The following is a 16029-nucleotide window of genomic DNA, read 5'->3' on the forward strand; positions in this document are numbered from 1 at the left end:
TGGTGGGACTTGCAGGGGGGACGGGTAAATTGTTGTGGTACAAGGGATTAAATGGGTTGACTCCAACCAACGCAAGTGTCTTACCGCCTCTACCTACTATCTTTTTGGCCCCTTCCCTCAAAGTTTTGATTGAAATGATTAACTTCTAGATATCTTGTACTTCAGTCCCTTTGAAGCAATGACTTTAGCCTCAGCCTTAAGGTAGAGAAGTGTTGAAATATCTGGTAGAATTAATATTCACTCATGATAATATAGTATGCAGTAACTTAAAATGGAGCAACAAAAATCATTCAAATTTATCTTTTTTGAAAAATAGAAAACCTTAGGAGAAAGTTCTGTGCCTCAAAGGTGCTGGTCTTGTTGATTTCATTTAGTTATTTGTTCTGTCTTTATCCTTCTTCTGACCAACCAGTTCCTTGCATTCTCCAAACCTCAGTTCTCAGCTTGCCCTGGAAGAGTTTTTCTTCCCCCAGACTCCATATGTTGTCATGGACTTTAGTCTCTTTTTCTCCCTTTGCCTTATAAATATTCAACATTTGATGCGAAAGCCTCAATTCTCAGATATTTTTATGGGAAATATTCCTGCATCTGTACGGAAAATGAGTCAAAGCCTGTGATTTCAGGGGGTTCAGGCCTTAGTGACTCCCCTGTTGGAGTCCTTACCTGAGACTGGAGTATGACCTTGGGTCGACTCAACACCCAGTAAGGTTTAGACTGGCCTGAGGCTTCCCTCCTTTGCATTTGGGCTGAAGGCTAAATTCTGGCAGTTGCTTTCGGGGACTTTCCTACTGAGACACTGTCTCTCCTCCAGGAAATCCCCGCCAGTCCTTTCCGAGTCAAAGTCGACCCTTCCCATGATGCCAGCAAAGTCAAGGCAGAAGGCCCCGGGCTCAGCAGAGCAGGTAAGGTGGTGGGTGAGGCTCCGGGAGCAGGGCCGCTAGCCAGTGGCCAGGACTCTTGTCTTCAGGTCAATTCCCTGGGAAGATGCTCCTGAACTGTGCGGAGGTGCCTGAGAGCCCCCTCATCAGGCGCTGTTGAACCTGTCAGACTGGTTATAAAAGTGAAAGCATGGCAGCCTGTCTTGTCTCCTCACCTCACGAGTTTCTCCTTCCAGGTGTAGAAAATGGGAAACCGACCCACTTCACTGTGTATACTAAGGGAGCTGGAAAAGCCCCACTCAACGTGCAGTTCAGCAGCCCTGTGCCTGGCGAGGCGGTGAAGGATTTAGACATCATCGACAACTATGACTACTCCCACACTGTTAAATACACACCCATTCAGCAGGTAGGGGCCTTCCTGTCCCCTCAGCCCCCTGCTGGCTTCCCATGAGGGTGCCAGGAGCTTCCACTAAGGTGCCATGAGTTCTGCTGAAGTGCCCCTCTGGGAGACAGCTCCTTCCTGTCTTTCATTCTGAACCTCTCTGGGGATGCTGAGAAGCCAGGTTCATTCTGTTGGTAGTACGTGCGGGATTGCCATAGCCATGCGTGCCAGTCGAGATCGCATGGTTTCACAGTCTCTTGTCACACACTTTCAGAGACTCTTGCTATCTTTGGTATTCATATGCCATCTTGTGTTCTGGCTGAGTCACTCAAAAGCAAGTCACAAACGCTGGGACAGGTTCAGGTTCTGCACCCCTGGAATTGACTTTGTTGCCCTGTATGTTCCTCAGTGCAGGTAAAGTCAGCATTAGAGGTTGGAAGCTGGTGTCCCATTTTGTCACTGGTGCAGTTAAGCTGGATGTTTATTCTCCATGTTTCAGAGTCAAGTTCATCCAGTTCTCTGGAAGCAGCAGGCGTGAGGGCTGTCGGCACGCTCAGCAGGGCTCTTTGCCAGGCCCAAGGAATCTGGCAGAGACTTGGTCTCAGTTGCTGCCTCCAGTGTGAACGACTCACTCAGTGTCTCTGAGGTCCTTGTAGTTCATTGTTCAGAGCAAGATTTTTCTTTTTTTTTTCCTAATTTGCAATTTTGCATGTTTTGTTATGGCAACAAAGGCAAATTAAATTCACAGATTGGATTGTGAATTAATCCCCCAAGGATTTAATATCAAGTTTCACATAAGTGTAGATATAAGTATCATCCAGCCCTCAGCCATATTGATAGGGTCTTAGACTCGCAGCTTGCAGAAAAATGACATATTCTATAGCCAGTTTTACCATAGAATGGTGGATATAAGCACTAGTTAAGTTTTTAGGGTATATTCCTAGTTACAAAACCATCATCAGACTTCTAAAAAAAAGACCCCACACACTTACATTTTTAATTTATTTGCTCATTTATTTGCCTACCTACTTGTTTCAAGTTCAATTCCCTGGGTAGCTGGATCCTATCCCAGCAACTCAGGACACAAAGCAGAAATCAACCCCTGACTTTATGCCTTTCCGTCTTTCCATGCAGTGTATGCACACACACACACACACACACACGTACACACATCATATCATATATATGTTCACATATACTCACGCTTACGCATATTCACACACTCAAACATACGCAAGCTCACACATTCAAATACAGAATGGCACAATTCAGACACATATGTTCACATACACATGCACACATAAATTCACACACGCAGGCTGGAACAATTTAGACACACATATACACACCTGTTCATACACATACACATATGCTCACAGACATTCACAGAATGGGACAAGTTAAATACACACATACACTTGGTCACATACACCTGTTCACATATACACACACTGAGATCTCTTGGTGTCCCAGCTCGATTGCATTAACCATTAGCCTAATGTGCACATCTGTGGGAAGAGAAAGGAAACCCCGGGACTCAAGAGGAAATCCAGTCAGACAAAGGGAGAGAATGCAGGCTTCACACAGTGTCCTCAGTCAGAAATCTTTTCCTCGTGCACTAACAGGACAGCATTGTCCACAGATCTTCTGTAGTCTTCTTTCCCTGTGCATCCTGGAGCTCAGGTCCGAGGCTGTTGTTGCTCCCTCTCCATTTATGACCCAAAGAGTGAATAAATGAAGTCAAAGCTCCACTCACAAGCAGAGGCAGCATTAAAACATTGTGATCTGTTAGAAAAGGGCCAGCACATGCTCATTCTCCTTTGAACTCCCTTTTCTGAAGAGCAGCTAACAGCCTCAAGCTTGGGTTTAAAGAAGCATGTCCTTTGAGCTGTGCTCTTGGATGTGGTTTAGAGGCCCAGGATAACTCAGAGAGCCGTGCACCAACACGGAGGCGGGGAGCATGCTTTCAGGACAGACTCCCCCTGCCACACCTTCTCCTGATGCTTTTAAGAAATAGCAGGCTGGAACTTTCCAGAAATGGTGTAAATGGAGAGAGGGAGGTGATCCTTGTCAGGGTGAGCGCCTTTTCTTTAGAGCCACATTGCTGAGTGAGATGCCAGCCTTTGCTCACCATCACCTCCGGGATCCCTGAGTGCCAGCCTTCAGGTGCTCCCCTACCTTACAAGGGCCACCTGGGAACTGAGACTGTCACATGTTACCATGGCGCCTTTCAGGAAGCCATGAGTGCAGTGAATTTGGTGAGCCTCACAGGAGATCGGTCTTGACCCTGACTCTGACTGCTGGTAGCTGGCTCAGTGGGTGCCTCCCAGTCTTAGCCTCTCATTAAGGTTCAGGTCAGGGTCTCCTGGACAGGAGGTTTGAAAAGTGAGATTACAATCTCAAGCCCTTGAAAAGAGAACATAACTGTCCCTCAGCCAGTGCTGCTGGACGATGCTGTGGTCACTCCCTTCGTGGCCCCTGGGGTGGAGCTCTGGCCTTGACTCAAGAGTCAGATGAAACCTTCTGAGGCTAGTGGCCATCCAAGGTGTAAATCTCTAAGATTCCTTCCTGCCCTCTATGAGACTGCTTAAGGCAAAGTCTCCTATAGAGTTTGAGTTTTGGGTTTTGTTGCTAGTGACAAGAGAACTTCCTTCTCTGAGACCTGAGTGGGCCAGCTCAGAGAGGACTCATGCTCTCTGCTTTGCTGCTTCAGAGAAGCGATTAGAAAATAGGGGATGGTGGAGAGGTTCAGCTAACCCCGGGGTTAGCTCCAAAGCCCAGACCTCACCTCACGCAGTCCAGAGCACTCAGGTTTTCCTCCCCTGACCCATTCTCAGCTCCCTCAAAGCTGAGAATAAATAACAACTAACTAAATAATAATAAATAATAAAACATTGCCATGCAGTGTTTCATCCTCCAGGTAGAGGACAAGTTGGTTTTGTTTGCGGTGCTAATCTTGGAAAATCCATCCTCCCTCCTTCATTGACGCAACCAATTTGTTTCTTAGTGCTTTTCCGCTATTACAAAAGGAATGTGAGAAAAAACACATAGCCAAAAGCTACACCCTCTGAACACTCAGTCAGCAACAGCTTTACTCAGGGACAAGATTCCAGGAAGCCTGCCAGATCTGGTGGGGGGATGCGTTTCTCCCTGTGCTGCTGTTCTCCCTCTCTGTGTTCCCAGAAGTGAGGAGGGTCTGTCTCCTGAGTCAGCTGTGGGCTTTCATGGCGCCTTGGTTTGGAGCAGGGAGAACTGTCTTGCAGTGATGGGGAAGCCATCAGTGTGTCAGGACTGGCCCTAGAATAGGCAGTTCTGCCACATATGGCCATGCCACACCTCTGTGGCTGTGGCTACCTGGGCAGCAGAGTGAGGGGGCTGGCCGGCTTGTGGGCACAGTCTCTCTTCACATTGTGACCTTTATTTCCTCTTTCCCTGATACAGATTCAGGAGCTTGACCCCCTCTGGGGATCTTAGCTGCAGATAAGCTTCTGCAAATCCCTTTCCTGTTCAGGGACCTGAAATGGATTTCCAGGATCTAGAGGGGAAATGGCTTTTGAATAGAGAACCCCAAGTCCATCTGTTTTTGCCATGGGGGGTTTGGGTGGTGCTGGGTTTGGGTGGTGCTGGGTTTTGGGGTGGGACAGAGTATGACACTGTCGGTGGAGGAGCAGCTAGGGTGCGGGTTTAGCTTCTAAGGGGTGAAGCCCCAGCAGACAAATTTAGCAGTGTGTGACTGGGGACAAGTGACCATCCCGCTTTAATGTGGACCTTTCCCTCCTGGTAAAGTGAGAACTCCAACAGGAACTTCCCTTTAGGATCGTTTTGTGGTTGCATTCAGGAAATGCAAGAAAGCCCCAAACACAAAATTCTTGAGAAGTTGCCACTATTGTTATGAGCCGCTTTTCTTACACTATCTGGTTCCTCTGTCATTCTTGTTATGTTACAAGAGGTTTAGAGAATGCCTTTGTAAGTGCCCTTTAAATCTGTAGGAGCCAAGTACCCCAAGTGTCTTAGAAAAATGAAAATGGGAGGGCTCACTTAGACAGATGTGAAGCAGATTGTGTCAGGGTCCCCAAAGGAATGTTGGTTGTTTTCTGTCATTCTAGGGCAGCATGCAGGTGCTGGTCACCTACGGCGGTGATCCCATCCCCAAAAGTCCTTTCACTGTGGGCGTTGCTGCTCCGCTGGATCTGAACAAGATAAAAATTAACGGGCTGGAAAACAGTAAGTACGCACACACGGAGAGGAGTTGGGTCACTAAAAACCACTGGCTGGTGCTGCCTTGTAGACCCCCTCCTAAAGATCATTTGCAGAGAGGCCAACTTGACTGTAGAGAGTTTGCAGTCAGAGGGGCGTGGGTCTGAACAGACTCTCCTTGCCACGCACTCTCCCCACTCCGGTTCCCTCGTGTGTGTCGTGTGGGTGAGTGGTCAGATACCCTTCCCTGCATGGGGTTAGTGTGTTTCCTACATGCCAGGGAGGTGGTCTATGTGCTTGACTCTTGTCCCTTCTGTGGAATCGGTGGCTACGGATAGTTGGCCCAGTAGAAACGCTCCAGAAAGCTGTGTGCCAAGATTCCTTTTGTAAGGAAAACATGCCAATGCAATGCCAGCAGCTCCTCAAGGTGACACACCAGAACCTGACTGCAATGTGGTCCCCGGCCCTGTTTTTTTTCAGCCTGTTAGAGATCTAGTTAATACACATACTACACATTCATGTGGGGTTTTGTTTTGTTTTGTTTTTAATTGGGGGAACTTTTCAAGTGATGCTCAGAAGACCTCAGGGCCCTCCTGGCATTTCTTGGCCAGCAGAGCCAACTGTGTACACCCGAGAACAGGTGTTGCTGGGGGAGGGGTTATCCCAGGCCTCTCTGCATTGTTGGAATGCAGGGGGGCTTCCTGGGTGACCTGAGGCTCTGCATACCCTCAGGGAAAGCCTTTTGTTCCATCTTGGGCATGGTGGGCATATCTCTAGTCTTGGTGAGATCATTAGGAAATCCCTTAACATGAAATCCAGATGTATTGATCCCAGATCTGAGTTTTGAATAACGACTCCATCCTCCCCCAACAGAGAGTCTCTGAAGCAGGAGAGATTATTTTTTTCCCTCAAGGGATAGCCAGCCCTCAGCATAGGATGGTCATTACCTGACCACTTCTGATATCCACTGACCACTCCTTTAAACTCCAGACCAGGAAAGTCATGATGCCCATGAGGAAAGGCCTTGGGGAGGCAGAGTGTGGGCCCTTGGTGCTCCCGGCTCGACTGCATTTATCTTGGCAGGTCCTTTATTGCTGCCAGGAGTTTCCTGGATCTACACTAAAAAGGCCTTTGTTGTGGTTCAAAGTGATTCTGAATTTGTCAAAATAGAACACATAGGTTTCAGGTGGCCCTGCTTTACAAACGTCTTTCAAAAACAGCACGGGAGAGAGGCAGCTCTCAGGAGCTGCTTCAGTACCCATTTGGGAAATTTGCCTTCCTGGAAGTGCTGTGGGTTAGAATTTGTCGCCATGACTTTGTAGATAAAATATTGCCTTATAGAAGTCAATATAAAGTTAATGCCAAAAGTAAGTAAAGGAGAGATGACAGTATGAGGTTGTATTTCACTTGGCAGCAAAACAAATTGTGATGTCAAGAAATTTTCAAGTGGAGGGGAGAGAAAGTTCAGTGGATAATGTGCTGGCCTTGCATGTAACTGACCGGGATTGGACTCCTGACACTGCATACGGGCCCCCATCTCCCCAGCACAGCCAGGAGTGAACCCTGAGCATAGGGTCAGAAGCCCTGAACACAGCCAGGTGTGGCCCCAAAATTAAAGCAGATGAGAAAAGAAAAATATATATATTTGAGTCCTCACTTTGCAGTCTGCTGGATCTGTAGCACTAGATGAGTTCATTGATCATTTTTTGCCTCAGTTCCTCCAATATAAAAATCTTGGTTACTGGGACTCGAGTGATAGTACAGCACCTAGGGCATTTGCCTTGCATGCGGCCAACCTGGGTTCGATCCTGGGTATCCCATATGGTCCCCTGAGCAATGCCAGGGCTAATTCCTGAGTACAGAGCCAGGAGTAGCTACCCTTAGCATTGCTGGGTGTGACCTCCAGAGCAAAATACTACTAATAAAAAAATCTTTAAAAGAAAAATTGGTTACTGATAAATACCCCATAATGTTGTGGTCATACATTAAGGAAACAATAAGACATACCCTCATGCCTGACATATAAAATGCATTTTGTAAATAATAATTTTATGTATTGTATCATGAATTAATTTTCTTGTACCTGTTGTTATTGAGGCCAAATGCTGGTTACTTTCTTTCACCATGTTGGTTTTTGTGCTCAATCAGCCGAACCCCCATAATCAATTTTCAGAACCTACTGATTCTCTGCCCACAGTTGTTCTTGCTGCTGATAAAGTCCTCATCCTCACATTGGCTTGTTTTCCAGGAGTTGAGGTTGGGAAGGACCAGGAGTTCACCATTGACACCAAGGGAGCAGGAGGCCAGGGGAAGTTGGACGTGACCATCCTGAGCCCCTCGAGGAAGGTGGTGCCTTGTCTGGTGTCACCCATGACAGGCCGAGAGAGCAATGTGGCCAAGTTTATTCCTCGGGAGGAGGGCATCTATGCCGTGGACGTGACCTACGATGGACACCCCATACCTCGGAGTCCCTACACCGTGGAAGCCTCTCTGCCACCAGATCCCACCAAGGTGAGCTTCTGTTTTGGGTTCTGATAGCTGTCCCCTTTGGTCAGATAGGGAGTCTGTCTCTGATCCTGCCTGGCCAGGATGTTTGATGATTGTCTTGTGTTGACAGTTGCTCTCAAAGGTTGGCAGGCATTCTCTTGTAGAAGTGAGTGTGCAGAGACCTTTGGGGAGCTGGACTCACCCCGGGGCTCCTCTCCCTCTCCACCATGAGACTGCTGCTCTCTCCTCATCACCATAATAGTGGGGTCCTCTTCAAAGTGGGGGGTGAGACCGTGACTATGGAGGCTTCAGCCTCAGCTCAGCATGCCGAGAGAGCTCAGCCTGTAAAATCTGAAGCAGAACTAAAATAGCTCTCGAGCCGGGGAGATGGCTCAGTGGGCTAGAGTGCATGCTTTGCGTGCTGGGACCCAGGTTTGATCCCTTATACCACAATGGTCCCCCAAGCACTAGAAGTAGCTCCTGAGCACTGCTGGGCATGATCCAAAAAACAAAACCCATTTCCTACCCCTCAAATATGTATATTATATATAGTAATATACATATAAATAATATATTTGATAATTATACATTACTATATACATAGTGATATACATATACATACTGTTCTTGGGCCAGGAGATAGCTCAAGCGGTGGGTCATTTACCTTGCATGTGCAAGGCCTTGGTGTGTTTGCTCCCTGGTACCGCATGGCTCCCTGAGCTCTGCCAGGTGTAATCCTGGTGGCCGTGAGCATCAAACTGTCAGGTCGTTCACTCTCAGGCCAAACGGTGCCTCCTACATGCAAGACATGTACCCCCCACCCCTCCTGCACTCTCTTCCTGGCCCCTTAGCTTCTGTTACCCATTTGCGCCATCCACTGCCCTGTGACACTCATTCACAGCAGTAGGAAGGTGTTTGTCACAAATCGAGTCTCAGAGAGAAGGCCACTCCTCTGAGACAGGACCTGGGACTGATAACAGGCCCAGTCCTGAAAGTGCTGCTGGCCGAGGAGCCCTCTGAGGCAGAGTTTGGCTTCAGCTCTCTTTTCCAATAGGTGAAGGCCCAAGGTCCTGGCCTTAAAGGTGGGCTTGTGGGCAAACCTGCCGAGTTCACCATCGACACCAAAGGGGCTGGAACTGGAGGCTTGGGCTTGACCGTGGAAGGTCCATGCGAGGCTAAAATCGAATGCTCTGACAACGGCGATGGGACCTGCTCTGTCTCCTACCTCCCCACCAAGCCAGGGGAATACTTCGTCAACATTCTCTTTGAAGACGTGCACATTCCTGGCTCTCCCTTCAAAGCCAACATTGAGATGCCCTTCGACCCTTCTAAAGTGGTGGCGTCTGGACCAGGCCTGGAGCATGGGAAAGTGGGAGAAGCCGGGATGCTTAGTGTGGACTGTTCGGAAGCAGGGCCCGGGGTCCTGGGCCTGGAGGCCGTCTCAGAGTCGGGGGCTAAGGCCGAAGTCCGGATTGAGAACAACCAAGACGGCACGTACGCGGTGACCTATGTGCCGCTGACCGCGGGCATGTATACGCTGACCATGAAATACGGCGGGGAGCTCGTGCCACACTTCCCTGCCCGCGTCAAGGTGGACCCTGCCGTGGACACCAGCAAAGTCAAAGTCTTCGGGCCAGGAATAGAAGGAAAAGGTAGGTGTGAGAAATAAGAGAGGCCGGAAGTTTAGAAGGGACTTAGGGGTCACCAGATGCTTGAGGAGAAGGGGTGCATACTCAGATACCTGTGGGAATGTGGCAAGAGAGGAGAAAGTGCCAACCTATGCCCGCTGCATCAGGGGTGGTGGTGGAGAGGGGACTGGCACCAAGAGGTGAGCATGTGGCATTTCTTCGGTCTGACCCTGAACCTGCTTCCAGTTTTTCCAGAGGCCCAGCACGGCAGATTTTCACTTTTTTTTTTTTTTCTGGAAAAGACAGAAATTTTAATCCTGATGTGCAAACTCAAGCATATTTCTTTTTTCATCTGTGTCACTGAATTCAAGGCTCATGATGTAACTCTAGCTACTACAACCTTTGCTGCAGAGAGGTCTTTGTTGACCCTTTGGTCTGTTTTAGAGCCCCTTTTTTGTCCCCCAATAAGGATCTGTTGTGCTGCTACTAAGCTGAGGCTTCCCAACGGGGCCTCTTTGGGACTTCCGGGGTGCTGGGCATTAATATTCCTGCCTTGGAGAGTGAGAAAAACTGTCCCCTACTATCACTGAAGTTAGACTTAGTGGTTCTCAGATGTCAAGAACCTTAGCTCTGAACTTTGCCCTCCCTGGGGTCTGCTCTTAATCTTCGTTCTTGCTCTGCAGATGTGTTTCGTGAGGCTACCACTGACTTCACAATTGACTCCAGGCCTCTGACAAAGGTGGGGGGCAAACACATCAAGGCCCACATTGCCAACCCCTCAGGTGCCGCCACCGAGTGCTTCATCACCGACAATGCCGATGGGACCTACCAGGTGGAGTACACGCCCTTTGAGAAAGGTGAGTTGCCTTCTGCTTGGGCAGAACCGTAAGCCATCAGAGTCCTGGGCCACTGCCTTTCCAGTTCTCGGTGCATTCTACTGTCCCATGTATTTGATCCACCTGACTCAGTAGGACTAGCGCAAAAGCAGCAGGGAAGTGTGGAAACTCCCTCCAGACAAACTGGCAGTGAGTGTCGTGGCAGGTTTGCTGGCCCTTAGGGTGGGAATGGGCCAGCGTATACCCTCTTCTGCTTCTGAACATTTTGAGGGACAGTGCCTCGGCTCACTTATGTGATTTTGTTGTTGTGGGCCACACACGGCCATGCTCAACTGGTTGTGTTTGTGTCCTGAGAGTTTGGGGGTCACCAAACCCACCTGAGGTGCTGGGTGGGGCTGAGGGAACATGTAATGCTGTGGATCAAACCCAGGGCCCTGCACGTAGCATTTGCATGACCACTTGAAACACATCCCTGGCACTTGTTTGTGCAACTTTTAAAAACATTAATTTATTTCCTAACCATTAAAATTATTTTAAACATTTGGATAATAATAAAAGCATAAAGAAAAACAGAAGGATCCCTTAGCTCCATTACCTGGACAAATAATCCTCTAACTATTTTGATACAGACATTTCCATTTCTTTTGGTAGAACAAGTGTGTTTCGTATCTTCATGTCTTTTAGTTAGTGAACAATAGGAGTTTTCCCAAATCAGGGTAGTATATTTAAGATAATGAATTCAATACAGATTTGGTGATATTTTCTTGGGTTTCCAAGTGAACAGAAAGATAAGGTTTATATTTCCTTTTAGTCATATACTAATATCACTAATTTCTTTAACCGACTCTTTTCAAGTAACATACTATAGATTGGGGGATAGTATTGGGATTAAGGTACCTCCTTAGCATGCACCCAACCTGGATTCAGTCCCTGGATCCCCAGGTATTTCTGGGTGTGGCCTAGGTAATCCCTGGTGCCCCAGGGCCCAAACAGTGTGGCATCTTCAGGTCCTGGTAGAAGCACTGGCCCAGATGACTGAGTCTCACCGTTGGGGCCCTCAAACCTTCTGAGCATACCTGAGAGGCCCCCTTCAGATTTTTGTTGTTGTTTTAAATCGTTTGGTATACGGCATGTAGACATCATTCTAGATAAAACCCTGAAATTCAATGTCATTCCCCTCAGCATGGGCACTATTTAATGGGTACAAATACATTTGCTGTTTTCAACAGGCCTCCATGTGGTAGAGGTGACATATGATGATGTGCCCATCCCAAACAGTCCCTTCAAAGTGGCTGTAACCGAAGGCTGCCAGCCCTCTCGGGTTCAAGCCCAAGGACCAGGATTGAAAGAAGGATTTACCAACAAGCCCAATGTCTTTACCGTGATTACCAGGTAGGCAAGTCCCTGCTGTCTGTACTAATGTCTCAACAGAGTGGCTCTCAATAGTTTGATTGTGTAGAGAAGCTCTATCAATGTTTTCTACAGACAAGGTATTGTCACCCAACTTTTGAGATTTTTGTTTCTTTTGGGAGTTATAGGATATACCTGAAGGTGCTCTGAGGCTGATCCTGGTGCTGGGAGAACCATGTGGATCTGGGTATCAAAGCCAAGGCTGCCACAGGCAAAGTCTATGCTCCAACCCTTTGAGATCTCTGCCTGGCCCATAGAGACATTTTTAAAGAGTTGTGTTAGGAAGGTATTATTTTCTGTAGAGGTATATATTAGAGAGAAAAACTAGGTATACCTAAAAAGTAACAGGAAGCACTGGACAATCGTCACAAAACTGGTCATCAAACCAGGAGCAGGAGGAGTGTTCTTAATATGATAATGCCAAAATGTATAATCAGGCTCACCTTAAATGAAATATCAGAAATATTGCTGTTTAAATGGATCAGAAGTGATACAACTGACTTGTAGTTTTAACCAATGCAGTTAGATCAGAGAAACAAAGGAAGGTTAAGCATTGAATAGGAAGGGATAAAGCTGTCTGTTAATCTTATAGGTAGTGAAGAAACTGTGTGAGAAGATGTATTTATTAAATGGATTTCAAGGGAATTTTGAGCTGCAAATGTAGCTCACTGGTAGAGCACATGCCTCAAATGCTTGAGGTCTTGGTTTTGATCCAGTATTACCAACAACAACAAAAAATTAATCAAATAAATTAAAAAATAAACTGACTTGTATGAATGCTTAAATCACTTTATTCACTTTTCCACACTTTTCAGAGGGGCAGGAATTGGTGGACTTGGCATAACTGTCGAGGGACCTTCAGAGTCAAAGATAAACTGCAGAGATAACAAGGATGGTAGCTGCAGTGCTGAGTACATCCCGTTTGCTCCAGGAGATTACGACGTTAACATCACATATGGGGGATCCCACATCCCTGGTAAGATAGCTCTGGGAAAGGAACACCAAGAATGATTGATTTTGCTTGTCATTCTGTATAAGAAAAGAGTTTAGTACTTGCAGTAACAGAGACTTGGAGATTGACTGGACATGATTGGAAAACCACATTTGTCAGTGAAGGGAAAATGGCTGCTTTATAAAGTTGAAGACCTCTCCAATTTATTTTGTGCTTGGTTCTTAGATGTGAGTCTTTTCTTTTCTTTTTCAGTTTTTCCGTTGATGTTTCTGGTAGATGATAGAGACAAATAAATTCAAATTCTATTATTATTTTTCTATTTAATAATGCATAGACACTATAAAACCAGCTTTCCACTTTTCCTCCCATAGATTAGAAAGCACTGGCATTCAACTCCAATACTCTTGTTCACGAAAGTCTTTATGTATTTAAAGCAATAAGTTTTTCCTTCAGCTTGTTTTTGCAGCTTATTTATTACTAAAATTTCTATCATGACTAGGTGGGGAGAATTCAGTGTGGATAGTCAAAGTTTCTAAGATCAGAGGAGTTCGTGTACCTTCCTGTGGCTTGGCTGGAGACTGGAGAGTCAAAGTTTCTGCCCCCCCCCCCCCCCCAGTAGCTTTACTGTCAAGCATTTATGTGACTGAAATTGTAACTGCCTCAGAGAAACAGAGCAGGACTCCGTGATAGAATCCAGAGCCATGGCACCTGGTGGAGTTGAGTAGTTCTGCAGTTTTGGGGATGAAAATACAGACAGGGTAAGAAGCTTGTGTCCAGGACAGATGACCTGGAGGCGCTGTGCAGGCAGGCAGTGGTAGGGACGAGCATGTGCCTTCTGGTTGTGGAGGCAGGAAGTCATTGGACTTCATTGGGAAACTCTGGAGAGGCTCTCAGTTTGGAATTTCCCTGGCATAAAGGATGGGAGTTTGGGTGCCTGTGGCTGACCGATGAGCTCAAGACAAATGCACTTTGAACCTGACCACAGAAAGAGACCCATCTGGGGTTTTCCTGTCAGATGCAGAGGATACTGCTCATACCTAAATGCTATTGCCTCCCTGTGCCAAACACCAGCTTCCCCTGAGCCCCAGACAAAGCCACTAGATAGAATATATAGATAGATTGTCTGTCTGTCTGTCTGGCTGGCTGGCTCTTGAGCTAAGGTAACTCATGAGGTATTGCCTGAAGCTTTCGGCAACCTGGCAGCTTCTGATTTCTCTCATGGCAATTGTCTCTGGTTAAACATTAACCTAGTTCCCCCTGGCCAGTACAAACCCACAGCGGGGCTATGGTATCCTGTCTCACCCTTAATGGAATGTTGGTTCCCTTTGGTAGCCAGCTGTGGTCTGTTGGTGGCTGCTGAGATCACTGATTTACTGGCTTGAATGCATCAGGAAGGAGAGCTATAAGAGGGCTTGATGATGTTTTGTCAAGGCGCAGAATGGAGAGGCAGAGAACGTTTGATATCTGCCATCTTAGACCCTAAAGGCATCTTGCTTGTTTTTAGCTGTCTTCATGCTAAGTTCAGATGCTTTCTCATGTGCCTTTGACTTAGACATTTCTCTTTCGTCTCTCATCTGTTCACACTCAATTTCTCAGTGTCTTGTAAAGCACTTTTTGCCTGTAAAGCCCATTGTAGAGGACAGTGTTTATTTTTTTAAAACCAGGATCAGCCACTTATTTTGTGTATCTGAAAAACCAGAGGAACCCACTGAATCCTTGTGCCTGTGGTGGGAGGGGCCGACTGCCCTTTGGAAGTGGTCTTGGCAGTCTAAAGGAGATGCTGAAGACTCTGGGTCCCTCACCTCTGGGGAGGTTTCTTGAACCCTAGGAGGGTCCTGACCCAGCCCTTTTTTTCTGTGTTTAGTGCTTCTTTCAAAATTTCCAATTTTGCATTCGTGCAGGCTTCACCAGCCTTTCAAAACAATGAAAGGGGTCATCCATGAGGCTGGCCAAGCAGGGGGGACCATAGTTCACGCTCAGAGAAATCATAAGCCTTCCCCTTTGTGTGTGGAAGCAAGAAGGCCGTGTGTGTGCGGGCCATGCCAGCTCTGTTGGCATGAAAAGGTTCTGGAGTAGGGAGGAAGTTGTGAGAGGCCGCCAGGCCCGTGTGCTTTGTGATCCTCCCCACTCCGTCCTCAGCCAGCTTCTCCTTCCCCTGGGCCCGGACCCCTGCTGGTCCTGCAGGAAACCTGCTGTGTGTTACCCTGGAGATTCTGCTCACTCTCCTTTTTGGCAGAGATGTCCCTGGACCGCTTTCTCTGGTCACCCAAGGACCAGATTTCCTTGCTGTCTAAGTGTGCCACCAATGCCTCAGATGCCTCACAGTGTTTGCTGCATATAGTGAGACTTGCTTACCATGTGCTTCTGCGTTGGGGGTTCATGTATGGCATGAACCATGGTGGGCTCAGCTCTGAGTGTGAGATCCACAGAGAGCAGTGCCCATAGCTATCCACCCTGCGGGGTAGCGGAGCTGAGTAAGGCTCATCTAAGGGTCCTGTGGGGTGATGGTGATTCTGGGTGCACACAGGATAGATTTCTGTGTTTGACAGGCTATGCTCAGAATCCTATCATCTCTCTTCTAGACAGCCCCTTCAGGGTTCCTGTGAAGGATGTTGTGGACCCCAGCAAAGTCAAGATCACCGGTCCTGGAGTGGGTTCAGGTGTCCGAGCCCGTGTCCCACAGTCATTCACCGTGGACAGCAGCAAAGCTGGCCTGGCCCCACTGGAAGTACGGGTCCTCGGCCCACGAGGTGAGTAAGCAGGAGACCATACCCAGCATCCACTGCCCATGACTGAAAGTGACCCTTGGCTTTCTCTCGTCCCCTCCCCTCCCCTCCCCTCCTCTCCCCTCCCCTCCCCTCCCCTCCCCTCCCCTCCCCTCCCCTTCCCTTCCCTTCCCTTCCCTTCCCTCCCCTCCCTTCCCCTTCCCTTCCTTCTCTTCCCCTTCCCTTCCCTCCTGTGCCCTCCCCTCCTCTGCCTTTCCCTGCCCTCCTCTTTCCTCCTCTCTTCCCTTCTTCTTTCCTTTCCCCTTCTGCTTCCCCTTCCCCTTTTTGTTTCTTTCTTTCCTCCTTCCGTTCTGCTTTTGGACCATACCCAGCAGTGCTTAAGGTTACTCCTGGCTCTATGCTCAGGAATCTATGCTCAGGAGTTGCTCCTGATAATATTCAGGAGGTCATACACAGTTCCAGGGATCGGACCTGGTTGGCCATATACAAGACAAGCACCTTACCCACTCTACTATCTCTCTGCCCCCTTTAGT

The 16029-nt window shown here is 47.8% G+C and overlaps 1 protein-coding gene across 6 annotated transcripts in view; it reads left to right on the forward strand.

Moving 5' to 3' along the window:
* FLNB (filamin B) overlaps positions 1-16029 on the forward strand; it is a 148268-nt gene that overhangs the window by 89060 nt on the left and 43179 nt on the right. For all 6 annotated transcript variants that reach the window (XM_056128970.1, XM_056128971.1, XM_056128972.1 and 3 more), the window contains exons 17-25: positions 812-902; positions 1115-1284; positions 5367-5484; positions 7706-7968; positions 8999-9596; positions 10256-10429; positions 11638-11800; positions 12634-12794; positions 15353-15520. In XM_056128970.1, the coding sequence (XP_055984945.1) occupies positions 812-902; positions 1115-1284; positions 5367-5484; positions 7706-7968; positions 8999-9596; positions 10256-10429; positions 11638-11800; positions 12634-12794; positions 15353-15520 (1906 nt within the window). The remainder of the gene's footprint in view (positions 1-811; positions 903-1114; positions 1285-5366; positions 5485-7705; positions 7969-8998; positions 9597-10255; positions 10430-11637; positions 11801-12633; positions 12795-15352; positions 15521-16029) is intronic.

The sequence above is a fragment of the Sorex fumeus genome, unplaced genomic scaffold (genome assembly GCF_029834395.1).
Source record: "Sorex fumeus unplaced genomic scaffold, SorFum_2.1 ptg000072l, whole genome shotgun sequence".
NCBI classification, from domain to species: domain Eukaryota; kingdom Metazoa; phylum Chordata; class Mammalia; order Eulipotyphla; family Soricidae; genus Sorex; species Sorex fumeus.